Source organism: Hyperolius riggenbachi, chromosome 5 (genome assembly GCF_040937935.1).
Source record: "Hyperolius riggenbachi isolate aHypRig1 chromosome 5, aHypRig1.pri, whole genome shotgun sequence".
Taxonomy (NCBI): Eukaryota; Metazoa; Chordata; class Amphibia; order Anura; family Hyperoliidae; genus Hyperolius; species Hyperolius riggenbachi.
The window spans coordinates 181574585-181594207 of record NC_090650.1 but is presented as its reverse complement, the minus strand read 5'-3'; the positions used below and the strand labels follow the sequence as shown (position 1 = coordinate 181594207).

The window sequence follows — 19623 nt, the reverse complement described above, 5'->3', positions numbered from 1 at the left end:
TAATGGGAGATATGTTGCAGTACACGCTTTAATACATCTGCAAGATGTTTTAATTATAGGGGTCTACTTGCCCCCTCCGGCCAACATGGATATTTTGAACTCACTCGTTCCAATACTATCTGATTGGAGTCCTGGTAAAGTTATAATATCTGGTGACTTCAACATGGTTTTACACCCGTCTGACCGACAAATACCTAATCCCAGAGACTCTACCGAACTACTGTCTTGGGTTACGGCGTTAGGACTTGTGGATGTCTGGAGGTGGAAACATCCACAGGTTCCTGGGTTTACCTGTCATTCTGCCTCATATAAAACCCTCTCAAGGATAGATTTCACATTGGCCACTAGCTCTTCCTTGAATATTATATATTGAATGGAACGGCTACCCTGGGCTCTGTCCGACCATGCTCCCCTTATGACAGCATTATGCCTGAGACATCACTCTAATACTAGACCATGGCGACTTTCCGGGCACTGGGTCAAAGATCAAGATATACAGGACAAAATTATGTCTACTATACCATTATTCTGGGAAGACAACGACGGCACGGCCAATAGCTCCATTGTATGGGATGCATTCAAGGCTTACACACGGGGGGAATACATGTCTCAGATCCGAACATGTAAAAAAAATAGGCTCATAACCCTGCAGACTGCGGAAAATAAAGCAAAAGACACTGAACTACGATACCTTGTCCAGCCAAATAGGGCATCCTACTCTGCATGGCAAATAGCGGTCACTGAGCTTAAACTACTACATGTAACCTCAACTAAGAAAACAGAACTTTCTACAAAACAAAGAATATTTGAATACGGTGACAAATGCGGTAGGTTGCTCGCATGGCTGACCAGGGAACACACCCCGGTTACCACTATCCCCGCAATATGCTCCTCAGATGGGATCAGGTTGACAGATCCCACTGATATCTCCTCTGAATTTGCCAGCTACTACAAAAAACTATACAGTACTAAATTTCATCAACCCATAAATTCACTGCATCACTACATCGCAAACATCCCGTTTCCTAAGCTATCAGAAGAACAAACTATATCTTTAGAAAAGGATATAACAGAAGAGGAAATAGACATAGCAATATCTTCACTACAATCTAATAAAGCTCCAGGTTTAGACGGCATCCCAGCAGAGTTTTATAAAATCTACTCAGATATTTTATCCCCACGCTTACTCAGCCTATTCCAGGGGCAAGATCAACATACAGCACTACCTGAATCAATGCAGGAAGCCCTGATCGTGGTCATCCCCAAGAAGGGAAGAGATCCCCTCCTCTGTTCTTCATATCAACAACAACAACAACAAATAACATTTGTAAAGCGCTTTTCTCCCGTGGGACTCAAAGCGCATAAGCATGGCTCCGACCATCGTGGTACAGGGGAAGAATTTTATAAATCTGGAAATGCCAGGCTAAACAGGTGGCTTTTCAGTCTGGATTTGAATAGCTCCAGGGATGGTGCTGTCTTTACTGGGTGTGGTAGGGAGTTCCAAAGAGTAGGGGCAGCATGACAGAAGGCTCTGTCTCCAGATTTTTTGAGGTGCACTCTGGGAGTGACCAAGTTTATAGAACTTGCTGATATCGCCCGATTTCTCTGCTTAACATTGATGCGAAAATCTTCGCAAAAATTTTAGCGAATCGCCTTCGACCAATGCTGGAAACACTAATTCACCCTGATCAAACAGGCTTCATGCCAGGGAAGGGGACTGATGTCAACCTCAGAAGATTATTTACAAATTTAGCAACTAAACATGACAACTGTGGCCAGAGAGTGATAGTCTCCCTAGACTCTGAGAAGGCCTTTGACTCTGTGGAGTGGCAGTATTTATGGCTCGTACTTGAATCCTTTGGATTTGGTCCTAACTTTATTGGATGGATAAAACTATTATATGCCACTCCCAGAGCAAGGGTTCTAACAAATGGGACTATGTCTCAGACATTTAACTTATACAGGGGAACTAGACAAGGTTGCCCCTTGTCACCATTTCTATTCTCCTTGGCCATAGAATCACTGGCAATTAAGATAAGGGCGGAACAGAAAATTCAGGGTCTTCACGTTGGTAATCTAGTGGAGAAAGTCGCGCTATACGCCGATGATCTTCTTCTCTTCCTGGGGGATGCCAATGAATCACTGACTAAACTATTAAATATTATAGAAGAATTTGGAGTATACTCGGGGCTTTGTATTAACTGGGGGAAATCCTCCATCTTTCCGATAGATGATAGTGCTAGAGAAACGGCAGTTGCTACTCCATTGCAGTGGGTTTCAACGTTTAAATATTTGGGTATCCATATCCAATATCCACTAACAGACTATTTAAAACTTAATCTCAATCCCATTCTAGACTCCCTTGAAAAACACTGCAAAACGTGGGCTACACTTCCCCTGACAGTGACTGGCAGGTCTAACCTGATTAAAATGCTTTACCTACCTAGAATAACCTATATTTTCAGGCAGACTCCGATATGGGTCCCGAGACATATCTTTAACAAAATAGACAAAGTTCTGGTGAAATTTCTATGGAGTGGAGGGACACCGCGAATCTCACTCGCGACCCTGCAACTACCTACTGCCCTGGGAGGTATAGCCCTTCCCAATTTTAAATTATATTTCTGGGCCTCCGCACTTGTAACCATTCGTTGGTGGTTCGCCCAGGAAGATAGGAACACAGCGACCACGCTGGAGGCTGCTGTGGTGGGATCTTATGAAGGTCTCTCCCTTCTTCCCTTTAGGGGAGAGAGAGCTATGGAGCGGCTGCCTACTCCTATGAAGCTAACTATTAAAGTATGGAAAACTGCCAGGCTAAAATATAAAGAACAAGATGTATTCTCCCCGTTCACTCCCCTGTGGTGTAATCCCAACTTCCCTCACCTCATGACGGTTCCTGATCCTGTGCTGTGGGCTAAACAGGGAATCAAGTGGCTACATCACCTATTCCCCAATGGTCAATTATCAACTTTTAACCAGTTAAAATCCGAATTTGTACTTCAAAACAAAATGTTCTTCAGGTACCTCCAGGTCAGGCATGCTGCACAGGCTCAATTTCCTAACCCCCTCATCCTAAAATCTGACCCATTAGAATCTCTGCTCCTTCGGAAAAATTTAGAATCACCGTTGTCCACTATCTATGCTACCATAATAGACACAGGGTCCCCTAGAGTGGATAAAGCCTTTCAGAGCTGGAGCATTGATGTGCCTGATTTGGAGGAATCAGACTGGAGGGATTTGCTAGAGGCCACGAGTGAATATCTTATATCCATGAAAGATAGACTAATTCAAATGAAGTTTCTATACAGAATCTATTATACCCCCACTCGCATGGCTCGAATGTTCCCTAACAAAACGGATGAATGCCCCAGATGTGGCGTCTCGCCTGGGGACTTTATCCACATGATGTGGGGATGCTCTCACTTACAATCATATTGGACAGGAATCAATAACCTACTTCAAAAAGTGTTTGAGCAACATATCTCCCTTGATCCTAAGGTACACTTGCTGGGAATTTCTGGCGAAATCCTAAAATCCAGGAATTTGATACTATTATGGGACTTGTTGAGTTACTATGCAAGAAAAACTATCATTTTACGTTGGATACAACCTACTGCGCCAACAGTTGCTGAATGGACTAAAATTGTTAACTCGGCACTCCCGCTATACAAATTGACATATATTCAACGCAATTGTCCACTAAAATTCGACAGAATCTGGACCCCATGGGTAGAATATCTTAGGGAACATGGGGTAGACTGTGAAGCATAGCTTAAAGTGGGATACCAACCGCCTTATTCGAGTGCAACGGCGATACAGAACGACACCACGAGAGAAGCGAAGGGTTTGGGGGGGGGGGGGGGTTTGTTGGGGTTACTGTGTTTTTGTATACTTTATGTGTAAAATTCAATAAAACTTATTTGAAAAAAAAAAAAACTTGCACTGGGGCCCAAAGCTCCTTAGCTACGCCACTGGAAGCATAATTACTAAAGCACAATAACAACCTTTATTGAGTACATTTTGCATGGTTATGCTGTGAGTGGACCATGAAACAGATCAGATAAGATGAGAATAAGGTAAGACGTGATAAGTTTTACCAGATAAGCCATGAGATGCATTAAGTGCATCAGGGCCAAAGAGTGATACCAGCAAATATTGATTTGATTCAATTTTTTTACTTTATGCACTTTCTATGTAGGCTGTTAAATAATAAATGAAAATATTCATTGCAATATTTTTAAAAGCATTTTTCCAGAAGTGCCAACTTTTGCACAGTACCATATACGGTAGGTACAGTATGTTTTTCCTTGCATTTTGCCTGGGATCCCTATTTGAACGGTACATGTGCTCCATTGATTTCTTCAACATTTCATTTTTATGATCTTACCATATAGCTAGATGCATTTGAAGCTGTAAATTTTCGAATGACTGGAGCTCCTATAAGAAACAGGTTCCCTTGCATTGCTCCAACCTGGCAATGAAAATAAATAAGTGAAATGCAATATATACAAACGTACTGAAAAAGGTAATCTAGATCCATAATTACATATAGTAAAATTGAAGGTCAATTCCAGAATAAAAGAATAAAACAACGTGTGTGTGTGTGTACGTGTGTGTACGTGTGTGTACGTGTGTGTACGTGTGTGTGTGTGTGTGTGTGTGTGTGTGTGTGTGTGTGTGTGTGTGTGTGTGTGTGTGTGTGTGTGTGTGTTTTAATTGCAGTCTGTGTGCTCCATCGGAGAATACTTCTCTCACTTCTTGTTCTTACAAGACATTTTGAATAAGGATGATACCATTTATTGGCTAACTTAGAAGAAAAGCAGTAAGCTTTCGGCTATGAAGCCTTCGTCAGACTGATTCCTAAATCTAGAACACAGCTTATATACACTATATATACATAATTACACTATACATTACATACAGTATACATAAGCTGTGTTCTAAATTTTGTCAGTATACAGGAATCAGTCTGAAGAAGGCTTCATAGCCGAAAGCTTACTGCTTTTCTTCTAAGTTAGCCAATAAATGGTATCATCCTGATTCAAAACTTCTTGCTTTTACTGAAGGCTAACAGGGTACATTATTCTATTGCTTCTTGTTCTAACAGAAAGTTGATAAATCTTTCTAGCAAGGACAGAAGAAGCTTAAAAATTACTTCTTTTTGTATGTCTTTGTGTTACTCTGCCATGCAACATTTTGTGAATATTATTGTAGATTATAATACGTAATAAAGCTTTTTGAAAATTATTTTTTGAGAACATAACCCACATTGTTTGTTCATACTACATGTTTATTTTTCTGTCCCCGGGCTTCATGAAGGTCCCAAGCACAGGAGGGGAGCTCTCATAGTATTTTCTCTTTGCTTCTTCTTATAATATCATGTAAACTGTAACTTTCTTTCCTCTTTTGATTACCAGAAATTCCATATTGTGTCACTTAAGCAATGGAACGAATTGTTAGCCTTGATATACATCAACCATCTCTACTTAACCCGTTTTTTTTTTTGCTAGTAAAGCATAGAAAGTACAGAAAGTGTTCGACCAGTTTCTATAATTCGTCTTTATAAGCAAGCCATAGCAGCAGTCATTATTATTATTATTATTTATATAGCGCCGACATCTTACGCAGCGCTGTACAGTATATATATATATATATTGTCTTGTCACTAACTGTCCCTCAAAGGAGCTCACAATCTAATCCCTACTATTATCATATGTCTATGTTTGTATTATGTAGTGTAAGTACTGTAGTCTAGGGCCAATTTAAGGGTAAGCCAATTAACTTATCTGTATGTTTTTGGGATGTGGGAGGAAACCGGAGCACCCGGAGGAAACCCACGAAGAGACGGGGAGAACATAAAAACTCCTTACAGATGGTGCCCCGGCTGGGATTCGAACCGGGGACCCATCGCTGCAAGGCGAGAGCGCTAACCACTACGCCACCGTGCTGCCCAGTCATGAACAGTCATGAACAGTCATGAACTATTAGTGTGATGGGACTTTGAGAATGGTGTCTGATATTGAGAAGATTGCATTACATAGTTACATAGTTATTTGGGTTGAAAAAAAGACATACGTCCAACGAGTTCAACCAGAAAATAAAGTACACCTCCAGCCTGCACCCTCACATATCCCTGTTGATCCAGAGGAAGGCGAAAAAACCCTTACAAGGCATGGTCCAATTAGCCCCAAAAGAGGAAAAAAAATTCCTTCCAAACTCCAGATGGCTGTTTGTTTCATATAGCTGTCACAAATGGATGTATCATCCCCAAGGAGTCTGAGTTCCTAAATCATCCAGATTAGCTAAGAGCCATAAAGACTTTCATCCATAAAGTTTTAAAACCTATTGTCAGAGCACTGTTGATTTTAGCACCAGTGACTGGTGTGGGGGCATCCACAGCATGGGGTCTTAGTGACCACGGGACTTCACTAGAGAACACTGCAAGGGATGATGGACCATCACTCCTAGCGGGTGACAGACTACTTTGCTGTCTAGTGGCCACTAGGTCACAAACCCCGGGATGACTTACCAGTGATGGGAAGAACAGGAGGCCAAATGCCACGGCAAAGGAGAGACAGGAAAACTAGCAGGGTTAACTCAGAGGTAGTGCTGGTAAGCCTGGCTGGAAGGTAGGTCTGGAAGGCTGGACTGGCAGGTAGGAATGGCAGGGTGTACTAGAAAGGAGGATTGGGGGCTAGGAGTAGCAGGACCAGCTGAAGGGTAGGAAGGACAGGGTTGATGGTAGGACTATCAGGACAGACTGAAGGGAAGGACGGACTAGAGGACTGGCAGGATGGAGGGGAAGGTAGGACAGACTGGACTGATGGGATTTGCAAGACATACTGGAATGACAGGACTGGAAGGATGGACTGGACTGAAAAGACAGGTTGGCAACTGCACTGACTGACAGAACAGACTGGCAAATGGACAGAATGACAGGACAGACTATACAGTGTGTTAAATATGTTGCAGGTGCAATGAAGACTTAACAGCTCTGAGCGCTTCCTGGCCAGGGCCAAATATCCCCAAGCCCTGCCATGCACAGAAAGTATTGTATTGGTACAGGTGACAGGAGATCCCTTCACATAGGAATGGATAACTATTAACCTATGGAGAAAGGAAGAACGGGAGCCCTTATGGTGCAATATCGTTAGGACCAATAGTGGCAAATTGTTGTGGGTAGTTATACTCAAAAAGATGGGTTGCAGTCCTGCAACCGCCATATGTGCATGCAGAAAAAAACAAACATTTCCGCTCGGTATCCAGGAACCTTGTTGAACTAGGTGGTCACTCTCCTCCCGTGGTCCTGTCTACTGGTGGACTGGGTCAACAAGTAGCGGGGAACAGCAACTCATAGAGGAGTAGGGTTACACTGGGTGAGAAATTTGGGGAGGCGCCCATGAAAGTAGATATTGAACTTAAAATAGTAAACAGGAGGTCTCTTACCTCTAATGAGGACTCACGTAGGTGGGAAAAGGTAGTCTTTATTAAAAGAAAATGGTTATACTGTAGTCTACAGTATAACCGTTTTCTTTTACTATAGACTCCTTTTTCCCACCTACGTGAGTCACGTTTTCTTTTAATAAAGACTCCTTTTTCCCACCTACGTGAGTCCTCGTTGGAGGTATGAGACCTCCTGTTTACTATTTTAAGTTTGATATCTACTTTCATGGGCGCCTCCCCAAATTTCTCACCCAATGCACAGAAAGTGTACAAGGTTGCACTTGTGTGCCACAGGAAAGGACTTGGCAGGATCACGTGAGGACAGCAGTCATGCTGTCCCAACAGAGCTCTTCGTAAAAAAAAAAAAGATTTTTTTACATAACTCTGCTAATAAAACTGAATTTAATATGGCACATACTATAATCAGCACCTTATACTTGGCGGTAAACCATCATAGTTGTTACATATATTAATGACTTAACTAAACTAAATCAAGTTCAATAGCAAGCACAGTACAACTAAATGTAATTTCAATTTATCAATTTCAGTGGGAAAAAAAACTGAAAGACAAACACAAGGTACAGTAGATCAGAATGTCATACAAAGGAGTTTCAGTATGTACTTGCATTAGTGTAATTTGTAATGTAACCAGCTCTGTAAGATTATTGAATCATCGTGATAATAATTTTACCTCGTTATTTACATTCAAATCATTGCGCAGCTGATTCCAATATATACGTTCAAGCAACACATTAATGCTCCAATTCCACCACTGATCCTCTGTTGTGATCTCATTAAATGGTTGTATAGGATTTCTGAATGTAAATATAAAATAAAATAAAAATTATACCACCTTTATATTCTTTAAACTTTACTTTTCTCAAGCTAGCCACAGCTAGCTAGAACAATTTGCTAGATTGACTGATCATATACTGTATATATATTTTTTAACTTCATGATCATATAGACAGGAAATACATTGTTAATCGTGCAGCTAAGAAATTAGTGATATCTCTGCAAAAACAATCATTTAAAAGATCCATCAAGTTAAAAATTCCAGTTAGGATAAGACATTTGTTCACATATTAGATTCTAAAACCAGCCATACAGTACATGGTAGTAGTAGATTAGATTTTCTGGTTGATATTCTTTAAAATGTATTTTATGTGATCAAACCATGAAAATGATTGTTATCATCCAAAAGATCTTATAATCACCTGGTGGACCAAGCAGGATAAAAATTTTGGTTGAGAATTAACAGTTGTTTTAAGTTTCAACCGACAATAGTTCAATCAAAATCTATGAGCACATGCAAGTTTGGGCCACTCACTGCATGGTCGTATACAGCATTTGATTGATAATATTGTCTGACTCAACTACCTTCTGTTTGGTTTGCACTGATCAATATACCGTCTATTGACCCTGATTGTCCATGTTGTTCAATTTCAAATTTGAAATTCATCATCGATCGGGCAACACTTGAATCATGTATGCCTAGCCGTAAACATCCCAACATGTGACCAACATTAGACTCATGTGTGAGTCTTTGACTGATATCAAAGAAGAACAGAGGTCAACACATACTATTGACATAAATAAGCATGTCACACTTAGTTTGAGAAGGAAGTTGTGTTTTATGTTGGCCAATAATCAAACTGTAGTACAGGTGACCCTCATGGCATTTAATGATGTGGCATGCCAAATTTTCAAATGAAAACATGCAGTTAAGTCTATTATTTCCCTCCTTAACACGCCCACCAGTTGCGGCGCCACACTGGGGCCATGGTGGGGCATGGGCCCGCAGGTGATTGATACCTATACTGGGGGAGGGGGGCTGCCTAATACCGAGGGCACATCTGCTATCTTTACTGGTGGAGGGGAACATCTGCAAACTATAATGAAAAAAGAGCACATCTGCACCCCATACGGGGGAAGGGGTGGCAGCCTAATACTAGGGTACCTAATATTTGGGTGCACCTCTGGTTACTTGCCACTAGGGGTGTACATCTGGCTAATCTTTTTATCTAATATTTAGGGGCCCCACTAGCTACCTAATACTTGGGGGCACTTTTGGCTACATACTGATGGGGTTATCCCTGGCTACCGAATAGTGCAGGCACCTATTATTACCTAACACTATTGCGATAACATCTTGCTGCCTAATAGTATTGGGGGCACATCTAACTAATTAACATTATTTGGGGTACACATTTCACTAACTGATAGTATCTAGGAACACAACTGGCCACAGAATATTTTTTTGAAACAACATTTTTATTTTCAACCATAATGTAAAGAAGACGTATGATATAATGACCAAGCTGAACATACAGTTACAATAACAGAGTATCCAGCATTTTAAAATATCACACATTTTCAACAGGATGAAGTCCAGCTTGCAACTAGATTGTGGTTAGTAGCAAAATACCCCCGAAAAAGGTGAGAGAGTTCCTCTTTTACGTCACACACAGACGGTGCACTGGGGTAAATCCATTTGTTAAAGATTACTTTGCGAGAGGCAATAAGGATCATCAAATGGGCTAGCTTCGTCGGACATCGAGCATTGTCTGCCCGTAGCTCTTTCGTGTAGGTGCTAGGTTTCACATAGTTAAATAATAGTAATAACAGAGATTTTTCTAACTGAATTTTACAAAGAGAATTAACATAAGAAAGCACTCTATTCCAAAAGGAATCATTAACAGGGCACAACCATAGAGAGTGATATAGAGCCGCATTAGGTTGGGAGCACTTGGGGCATGCCGGTGATTAATGTGGAGGAGGAGATTTGTATTTAATATTAAAGGCATATTTAGCCCTATGAATAAGTTTAAGTGGAGATTCTCTCCAGCTTTCACCTAAAATTAACTTATGAGCTAGTCTGTAGCCTTCTAATATCTTTTCTGCTAAGTTTTCCTCGACAATGTCCTTGGACCACCTAGTTAAGTTGTTCTGCGCCTTTATGGGTAATTTAATTTGCTGTAATTTGGCATGAATGGTGGATAATGAAACCTGTGGCATCTGGGGGATAGGAACTCCTCAAAAACATCAAGAGAGGCCACTTCAGGAATATTGTGAATTTTACTCAGTACATATGAACACAGCTGTCCATAATAAAGGGAGTGACTTATACGTAAATTAAATTTAGCACAAATTTCTTGGAAAGGTAGTAGCCTGCCCCTTTGTAGCCTGCCATTTTAGAAAGCCGCTATAGGCAAAGCTAGCTGGGAATTCTGGGTGTCCCCGTAGGGGAATGTATTTTGATACCTGTGCAGGGACAGAAAATAGCTTCCTCAACTCCCTCCAAGCTATAACTGTGTCTCTAATCACACGAGAATGTTTGAGTTTTAAAGGAATATTTTTTTGGGGCTTGTGTAATAGACCTGCTAAAGACCGAGGTTCTGAAAAGGAAGCCTCAAGATGATAATTAGCGTACATACTTGTTTTGTTTATCCAGTCCCTGACATGTCTTGTAGGGCATTCTAAGTTATAGCGACCGATATCAGGAATTGCTAACCCACCCCACTCCCTTGGTAGTGTAAGTTTAGCGAGAGCTATTTTTGTTTTTTTTTCTTGTCCACAGGAATTTCTTGAAGGCCCTGTTAAGGTCCTTAATATCTGAGTACCGCAGGAGAAGAGGTATGGTTTGGAGAGGGTAGAGCAATCTACCGAAACTGACGGACATGATCAGAGCGACCCTGCCCATCAAATTTATTGGCAGATTTTCCCAATTTTGGAGTTGGCGTTTTAGATCTGCTATTAGGGGAGTAAAGTTTAGGGAGTATAAAAGGGCGGGATCCCTGTATATCTTGATTCCTAAATATGTAAATTGAGAGCATACTTTTACTGGAAGGTCTGTTAATCCTGAAGTAGATCTTGCAGGAGAAAGGTACATCAATTCATACTTTCATATATTGATCTTGAAACCACTAGAGGAGCCTATTTCAGAGATTATCTTTTAGGTCAAACCTAGTTGGGAGCTTGGGTCTCTTAAAAATAATAGGACATCATCAGCAAAACATGGCCTGTGATATTACCACATCCCCTACCTCTACACCTGACACATGTTTTTTCCAGTGCTCTAGTTACATAGTTATTTGGGTTGAAAAAAGATATACGTCCATGGAGTTCAACCAGACTCAATCCTCACATATCCCCGTTGATCCAGAGGAAGGCAAAAAAAACCTAACAAGGCATGGTCCAATTAGCCCCAAAAGGGAAAAAATTCCTTCCCGACTCCAGATGGCAATAAGATAAAATCCCTAAATCAACATCACTGGGCATTACCTAGTAATTGTAGCCATGGCTGTCTTTCAACGTAAGGAAAGCATCTAAGCCTCCTTTAAATGCAGGTATAGAATTTGTCATAACTACTGTCTGTGGCAATGCATTACACATCTTAATCACTCTTACTGTAAAGAACCCTTTCCTAAATAAATGGCTAAAGCGTTTTTCCTCCAAGCGCAGATCATGTCCACTAGTCCTTTGAGAAGGCCTAGGGACAAATAGCTCATCCGCCAAGCTTTTATATTGCCCTCTGATATATTTATACATGTTAATTAGATCCCCCTAAGGCTATTTTTTTCTAGACTAAATAAACCCAGTTTATCTAGCCTTTCTTGGTAAGTGAGACCTTACACCCACGTATCAATTTTGTTGCTTGCCTCTACACCTGCTTTAAAACTTCAATATCTTTCCAGTAATGTAGTGCCCAGAACTGAATTCCATATTCCAGATGTGGCCTTACTAGAGAGTTAAACAGAGGCAATATTATACTAGCATCTTGAGTTTTTATTTCCCTTTTAATGCATCCCAAAATTTTATTAGCTTTAGCTGCAGCGGCTTGGCATTGAATACGATTATTTAACTTGTTGTCGATGAGTACTCCTAAGTCCTTCTCCAAGTTTGATGTCCCCAACTGTATACCGTTTATTTTGTATGGTACTAGACCATTGGTATGACCAAAATGCATGACTTTACATCTTTCAACATTGAATTTCATCTGCCATTTATTTGCCCATATAGTCATCCTATCCAGATCCTGTTGCAATTTGTCACTATCATTCTGAGAGTTGATGATTCTGGACAATTTTGTATCATCTGAAAAAATAGCAACATTGCTTTCTACTGCATCTACTAGGTCATTAATAAATACATTGAAGAGCACTGGACCCAGTACAGACCCCTGTGGGACCCCACTGCTAACAGTCTCCCATTTTGAGTATGATCCATTGACCACAACACTTTGTTTTCTGTCCATTAGCCAGTTCCCTATCCATGCACACAGACTCTTCTCTAGTCCTTGCATCCTCAACTGTTGCACCAGACTTTTGTGGGGGAACAGTGTCGAAGGCCTTTGCAAAGTCCAAGAATATCACATCAACAGCATTCCCAATATCCACATTAGCGTTCACTACCTCATAAAAGCTGACATGTTAGTCAAACAGGACCTGTCTTTAGTAAACCCATGCTGATGCTGCGAAATAAGATTATTTTCTACTATGAAGTCATGTATAGTATCTGTTAGTAACCCCTCAAATAGTTTGCATACAACTGATTTTAAGCTTACAGGTCTATAATTTCCTGGATCTGATTTTTTGCCTTTCTTAAATAATGTGAAAACGTGGGCTGTACGCCAATCCACTGGGACTCTGCCAGTTGAAAGAGAGTCACAAAAGATAAGATAAAGGGGTTTATCTATAACTGAACTTAATTCCCTTAGGACCTTAGGATGCATTCCAACCAGTGCCAGGTGCCTTGTCTATTTTTAATTTATTTAGTCTTGCTTTCACTTCTTCCTGCGTTAAGTATTTAGTATTACAATTGGAAGATTGAGACTCTTCTGCATCTGTAATTTGCAACAGTGATGTTTCCCTTAAAGAGACTCCGTAACAAAAATTGCATCCTGTTTTTTATCATCCTACAAGTTCCAAAAGCTATTCTAATGTGTTTTGGCTTACTGCAGCACGTTCTACTATCACCATCTCTGTAATAAATCAACTTATCTCTCTCTTGTCAGACTTGTCAGCCTGTGTCTGGAAGGCTGCCAAGTTCTTCAGTGTTGTGGTTCTGTGATGCATCTCCCCCCTCCAGGCTCCTCTCTGCACACTGCCTGTGTATTATTTAGATTAGGGCAGCTGCTCTCTTCTCTCTTATCTTTTACAAGCTGGATAAATTCTCCTCTGAGCTGGCTGGGCTTTCACATACTGAGGAATTACATACAGGCAGAGCTGTCTGCACTCTGCAGGTAGAAACAGCCTGACACTTCAGTGGAAGATAGCTGCAGGGGGAAAGAAACACACAAATGATCTCTGGAGATTCAAAAGGAAGGGTGTATACAGCCTGCTTGTGTATGAATGTATTTTCTATGTGTGGACATACTGTACATCAACCTACTTCCTGTTTTGGTGGCCATTTTGTTTGTTTATAAACAAACTTTTTAAAACTGTTTTTAACCACTTTTAATGCGGCGAGGAGCGGCAAAATTGTGACAGAGGGTAATAGGAGATGTCCCCTAACGCACTGGTATGTTTACTTTTGTGCGATTTTAACAATACAGATTCTCTTTAAGACAGAAGCAAAGAAAGAAAGCATTTAATAACTCTGCCTTACCTTGGTCATCCACCATTGAGTTCCCACCCTCATCCTTTAGGAGTCCAATACAGTCAACTTTTTTTTTTTTTTTTTTTAGAGTTGATGTAAAGGGTTCAAGCGCAAGATTAAATAATAAGGGGGATAATGGACAACCTTGCCTTGTGCCTTTTTCAAGAAAAAAACGCTCCGATAGGAATCCCACTATACACGGGCGCTGGGACAAGTATGCATGGCTTTAATTAAACTGCGGATCACTCCCTGAACCTTCATTCTGTCCAGTACTGCATCCAGCAATCCCCAACTCACATTACCAAAAAGCTTTTTCAGTGTCGATAAGTAGAATAGCATAGTTTTACATAATTAGGGTAGGCATGAACACAGTCCTGAACCAGAAGAACCTTACAGATGTTGGCCACTACAGATCGGTGACGAACATAACCTACTTGGTTAGGGCTAACCAGTTTGGGGAGTAGGTAAGCTAGGCGATTTGTCATAATTTTTGACAATAATTTAAGATCTTGATTGATCAGGGAAATTGGATGGTATGAACCAGGAAGCATGGGATCCTTGCCAGGTTTAAGAAGTAGCTTGAAGTAAGCCAGGTTTGTCTATGACTGGTAACGTCCTTCCTTGAGGATCTTATTAAATAGTGTTGATAAGTATGGGGAGATCTCTTGCTTAAGGAATGTAAAGAATTCCGGGCCAAAACCATCGGGTCCCGGAGCCTTTCCATTTGTAAGCTTCTTAATTGCCGCACTAACCTCCTTAGGTGAGACAGGGGAATTTAGTTCAGCTAAGTCAGTCTCAGAGAGAGATGGTAGGGATGTACGACTTAGCCATGATTGGCCCAAGTCCCCTGATAGCTGAGTATTCTGGCTCTCATTTAGACTCTTATAGAAATCTTTGAAAATTGAGTTCACTTTTTGGGGATCATTATGTAATATATAATATAAGACTTGACATATCTTTTTCTATTTTTAAAGTTCTGCCTCAGATCAGGAGATGGATTAGCAAGAAAATCTTTTATGTGCTGAGCATATCTTATCTAAAGATTGGATGTAAGCTTCATGAGATTTCTTTCTTTTTCTAGCAATAGAACTGTGACGCCTGTCGATATGACATATCGAATGCGTCATGGAGTCACAAACGCAAGTTTCTTTGCAAAACCACCAAAATGACATTTTTGGTTTAAATCCACTGTTTTTTTTCTCTCCTTCCTGGCTCTGCTAGCAAACACTGACTTCTCTAATTAAATAGCTTCTCTCACCTAAGTGTGACGAGCGGGTTTCCTGGCCTCTAGGACACCCCCCAGGCAGAGAGAGAGAAATCTCACACCTACACTGCTCTCCCACCAGACTTTGAGTCTCCTCAGTCCTGTACTTGAAAAGAGCCACCCACAGGGGGTCTCTCAGGGTTCCCTCAGCTAGAAGATCAAAGGAGAATCCTCCCCCAGCTGGCTCGGCTCAGAGAACAGATGACCCTACTGTAACCGTTAATATGCCATAAACTACTATATTGGTAATATTTCTGGGGCTACAAAAATACCAGGTCTTCCAAATTCACAGAGTTTAAGGGACTTTACGTGACACTGGTTCTGAGAGGTTTCCTTACCCATCGGACTCCCAGAACTGAAGTAAGACTGTTTTAAAATAACCCTCTAATACCCCAGGGGTCTGACCCCTCAAGTTTGATATCCTTGTTATCGATAAATTCTGATCGACCTAAAAATGTCATTAGATTTAACATAACCTGTATGGTTTTGAAGATTAGCACACCTATCATGATTCAGATATTCCTGTGTCCATGAGAAGGGGCTGGCACATCTCATGTCCCAAAGAAGTGTGTGATCCACGCCCCTAACTCCTCGCTGAAGTGAGGGGTATAACTTAACTGGGCCCAGGTTGTCCAGGGTCCATCATCTGAAATCTTTGCCTAACAACATCCTGGCAGTCAGCTGGACACTGGCGCAAAACCTCCATCTTGGATTATTTCTCACAAAGGCCTCAGGCCGCATGGCAATCGCCATTTTGGACTTCCTCCAAAGACTTGCGATTGCCGCATGGACTACTCCATAGATGGCTGCTTACTGGGTCTTGCTGAATGTAGTGCTTGGAGGCTGTGTGTGCAAGTTTGTTAGCTGCACTCTGAACTCCCACTATGTGAGGGGATAGAGTGTGCTGCTGAAGGTTCCTGGAAGGTGCAGTGTGTGCAGAAAGGATACTGCCCATATGGGCTAGTCAGTCAGTCCTAAAGGTGAGATCATTCCTTCCAGCAGGCTTGCCAGGGACAACTGCTACCCTTCTTGCAACTCTCCTCTTTCTCCTCCCATTCCCCCCCACCCCTTGTCTATACAGATACTTGTACCACTATCCAGTGGCTTCCAGAGAGCGGCACCACCACCATTTTCATCTTCAGCCTACACACTGTATAACACCACTACAAGACGCTCCCCTGTATATTACGGAGTCTTCTATATATACACTGCCCAGTGTATATGGTATTATTATTATTATTTAGTATTTATATAGCGCCGACATATTACGTAGCGCTGTACAGTGTATATATATATATCTTGTCACTAACTGTCCCTCAAAGGAGCTCACAATCTAATCCCTACCATTGCCATATGTCTATATAATGTAGTGTAAGTACTGTAGTCTAGGGCCAATTTTAGGGAGAGCCAATTAACTTATCCGCATGTTTTTGGAATGTGGGAGGAAACCGGAGTGCCCGGAGGAAACCCACGCAGACACGGAGAGAACATACAAACTCTTTGCAGATAGTGCCCTGTCTGGGATTCGAACCAGGGACCCAGCGCTGCAAGGCGAGAGAGCTAACCACTACGCCACACTACCTACTGCAAACTAGATTCGTAATGAATCTGCTACATTCAAATTGAATTGGTTAATTTGTTCCAAAAAGTGGGAAGCTAGGTATGGAAGAGATTGAATATTGTATGGTTCAACTGATGGTGATTCAAATAGGACCCATGGAATGTTCAACTCAGGTCTAAACCAACCTACTATTTTGAGAAAGTCTGGTAGCTAATAAGTATGTCCACAGGTGGGGTACTCCAGCTCCACCTTGTGTGATGGATCTATATAAAGTCGAAGATTTAAATCTAGCTCTCTTTTGATTCCAGATGAAATTATCTAAAGCCTTCTGAAATTTATAGATTCATTTTCTATTGAGGGATAAGTGGTAAACCATGGAAAAAATATAGGATTCGAGGCAGGATGACCATCTTCACAGCTGCAATTTTTCCCAGGCAAGAGATTTTATATTTAGACCATTCTTGTAAGGTATAGGTAATTGAAGCTAGTAAAGGATCATAATTAGCAGAAATCAACAAGGAGAATGAAGGTGTTAGTTGCACTCCTAGATAAGACATAGAAATATCTTGCCACTTAAAATCAAAATTAGCATGATTGATATAGTATTACCACTGAAGCAGGAAGATTAACTGGTAAAGCATGGGATTTTGCAACATTAACTCTTAAACCAGAGATTTCTCCAAATTAGTCAAACAAGGGGAGGAGAGTTGGGAGGGAGGTTAATGGTTGAGAGAGAAACAAGTAAATCATCGCATAGGAACTTGCTTTGAATACAGAACCTTTCATAATTTCATTAGTTTGTATGGCCAAAGAAAGTGGTTCCAAAGCTGTTGAAAATAGAGGAGGGGGAATGGGGCATCCCTGTCGGGTGCCCCTGCACAGCTGTATCTAGTCCGAAAACATACCCGGTATTTTAATTTGAGTTTTAGGATTATGATAGAGAGCTTGTACTCCACTCAAAAAGTTACATGTGAGTTTCAATCTCTCCATCACTGAATATAAATAAGGCCATGTAACCGAATCAAAAGCCTTATGTAAGTCCAAACTCAACATAAGCAGTCTCATCGTGTAGAATATGACATGCTAAACGAATGTTATTGACTGTTTGTCTATTAGGCATAAAGCCTGCCTGGCCCGAACCTCCGATTTTCGGTTCGCGAACCTTCGCCAAACGTTCGATTCGCATGAACTTTCGCGAACCGCAATAGACTTCAATGGGGAGGCGAACTTTGAAAACTAGAAACACTTATGCTGGCCACAAAAGTGATGGAAAAGATGTTTCAAGGGGTAGAACACCTGGAAGGGGACATGGCGGAGTGGAATAGATGCCAAACGTCCAGAGGAAAAATCTGGATTTGACGCAAAGCAGCGTTTTAAGGGCAGAAATCACACTGAATGCTAAATTGTAGGCCTAAAGTGCTTTAAAATATCTTGCGTGTGTATACATCAATCAGGGAGTGTAATTAGAGTACTGCTTCACACTGACACACCAAACTCACTGTGTAACGCACCGCAAACAGCTGTTTGTGTTGTGACGGCCATGCTGGACTGGTGTGTACCATGGCAAGATTGCTCTTCCTCAGTGATATCAGGTAATTTCTGACTGCCTTATCAACTTTCGATGGTTCTTTCTCTACCATTGTTAAAGCTTACATCTATTTTTTTAAATACTTGTTCTGCTTGCTGTTCAGTACCTGCAACGAGAATCTGTTATGGAGGGCAAGTCTGCCACTGTGAGTGACCACGGGTAATGGCCGGGGAATCAGGGTTTAATTCCGGTCCGGAGTGGGAGCCTAAGAAACGGCTACCACCACACATCAAAGGAAGGCAGCAGGCACGCCGTGGGCAAAGGAGCAGGAACGGCTACCACACATCCAAGGAAGGCAGCAGGCATGGAATGCACGTCCAGAGGTAGTGACCAAAAATAACAATACAGGAGGACTTTCTAGGCCCTGCTGTATATGACACTGATCGACTTTACTACCTGTAAGGAGAATCTGTTCTGGAGGGCAAGTCTGCCATCCATTCAAGTGAAAGGTATGCACTGACTGCCAGGTATAATGCAATGTGCAGTCAAAGATGCAGTGAAAGGTATGCAGTGACTGCAAACAGCTGTTTGTGTAATGACGGCTGTGCTGGACTGGTGTGCACCATGACGAGAGTGCAGGTGATGGCGGCTTTGCAGCCCATATAGTTGGGCTTAGGTAGCTAAATTACAGAACAGTGACTATCCAGCTGATCAAATTTGGTCTGTCCACAATGAAGCAATGACCTTATTATCTTTAGTGTGCCACCCCTGCGACACTCATATAGCCGGCGGTCATTGCTTCATTGTGATACGCAAGCCCCTTCACCGCAGCAAGGTAATGATCTTGAAGGGGAATTGGCACATGTACATGCCTTGTGTGGGGATGGCATATGGGAACAAAAACAAAGGGGGTGAATCGGGGAGTTAAGAGACCAAATGTCAAAACAAGACTTGAATCGCATGGCTACACATAGGTTAATGAAAACCCCCCAAAAATGTGGGGGAGGATTGCACAAAAAACACACATTAAAGACCTATAGGGAAAGGCTACCACTGTATATATATGGTTATATCTATCTTAATGAAAAGATTACTGTAAGGGGACTTCGTAACTTAATAAACCCTAATTCACATACTGATGAGGTCGATTTTATGCAGGGATGGGAAAAATTGAAGACGAAACAATCATTAGAACTTATGACATACCTTCGGGATTTTGAATGTAAA

The 19623-nt window shown here is 41.4% G+C and overlaps 1 protein-coding gene across 1 annotated transcript in view; it reads right to left on the bottom strand.

Annotated features, from left to right (window-relative positions):
- LOC137518507 (polycystin-1-like protein 1) overlaps positions 1–19623 on the bottom strand; it is a 330792-nt gene that overhangs the window by 234504 nt on the left and 76665 nt on the right. Inside the window, exons 4-5 of the mRNA XM_068236461.1 lie at positions 8135–8258; positions 4388–4471 (exon numbers count right to left, since the gene is read on the bottom strand). Coding sequence (XP_068092562.1) covers positions 4388–4471; positions 8135–8258 — 208 coding nt within the window. The remainder of the gene's footprint in view (positions 1–4387; positions 4472–8134; positions 8259–19623) is intronic.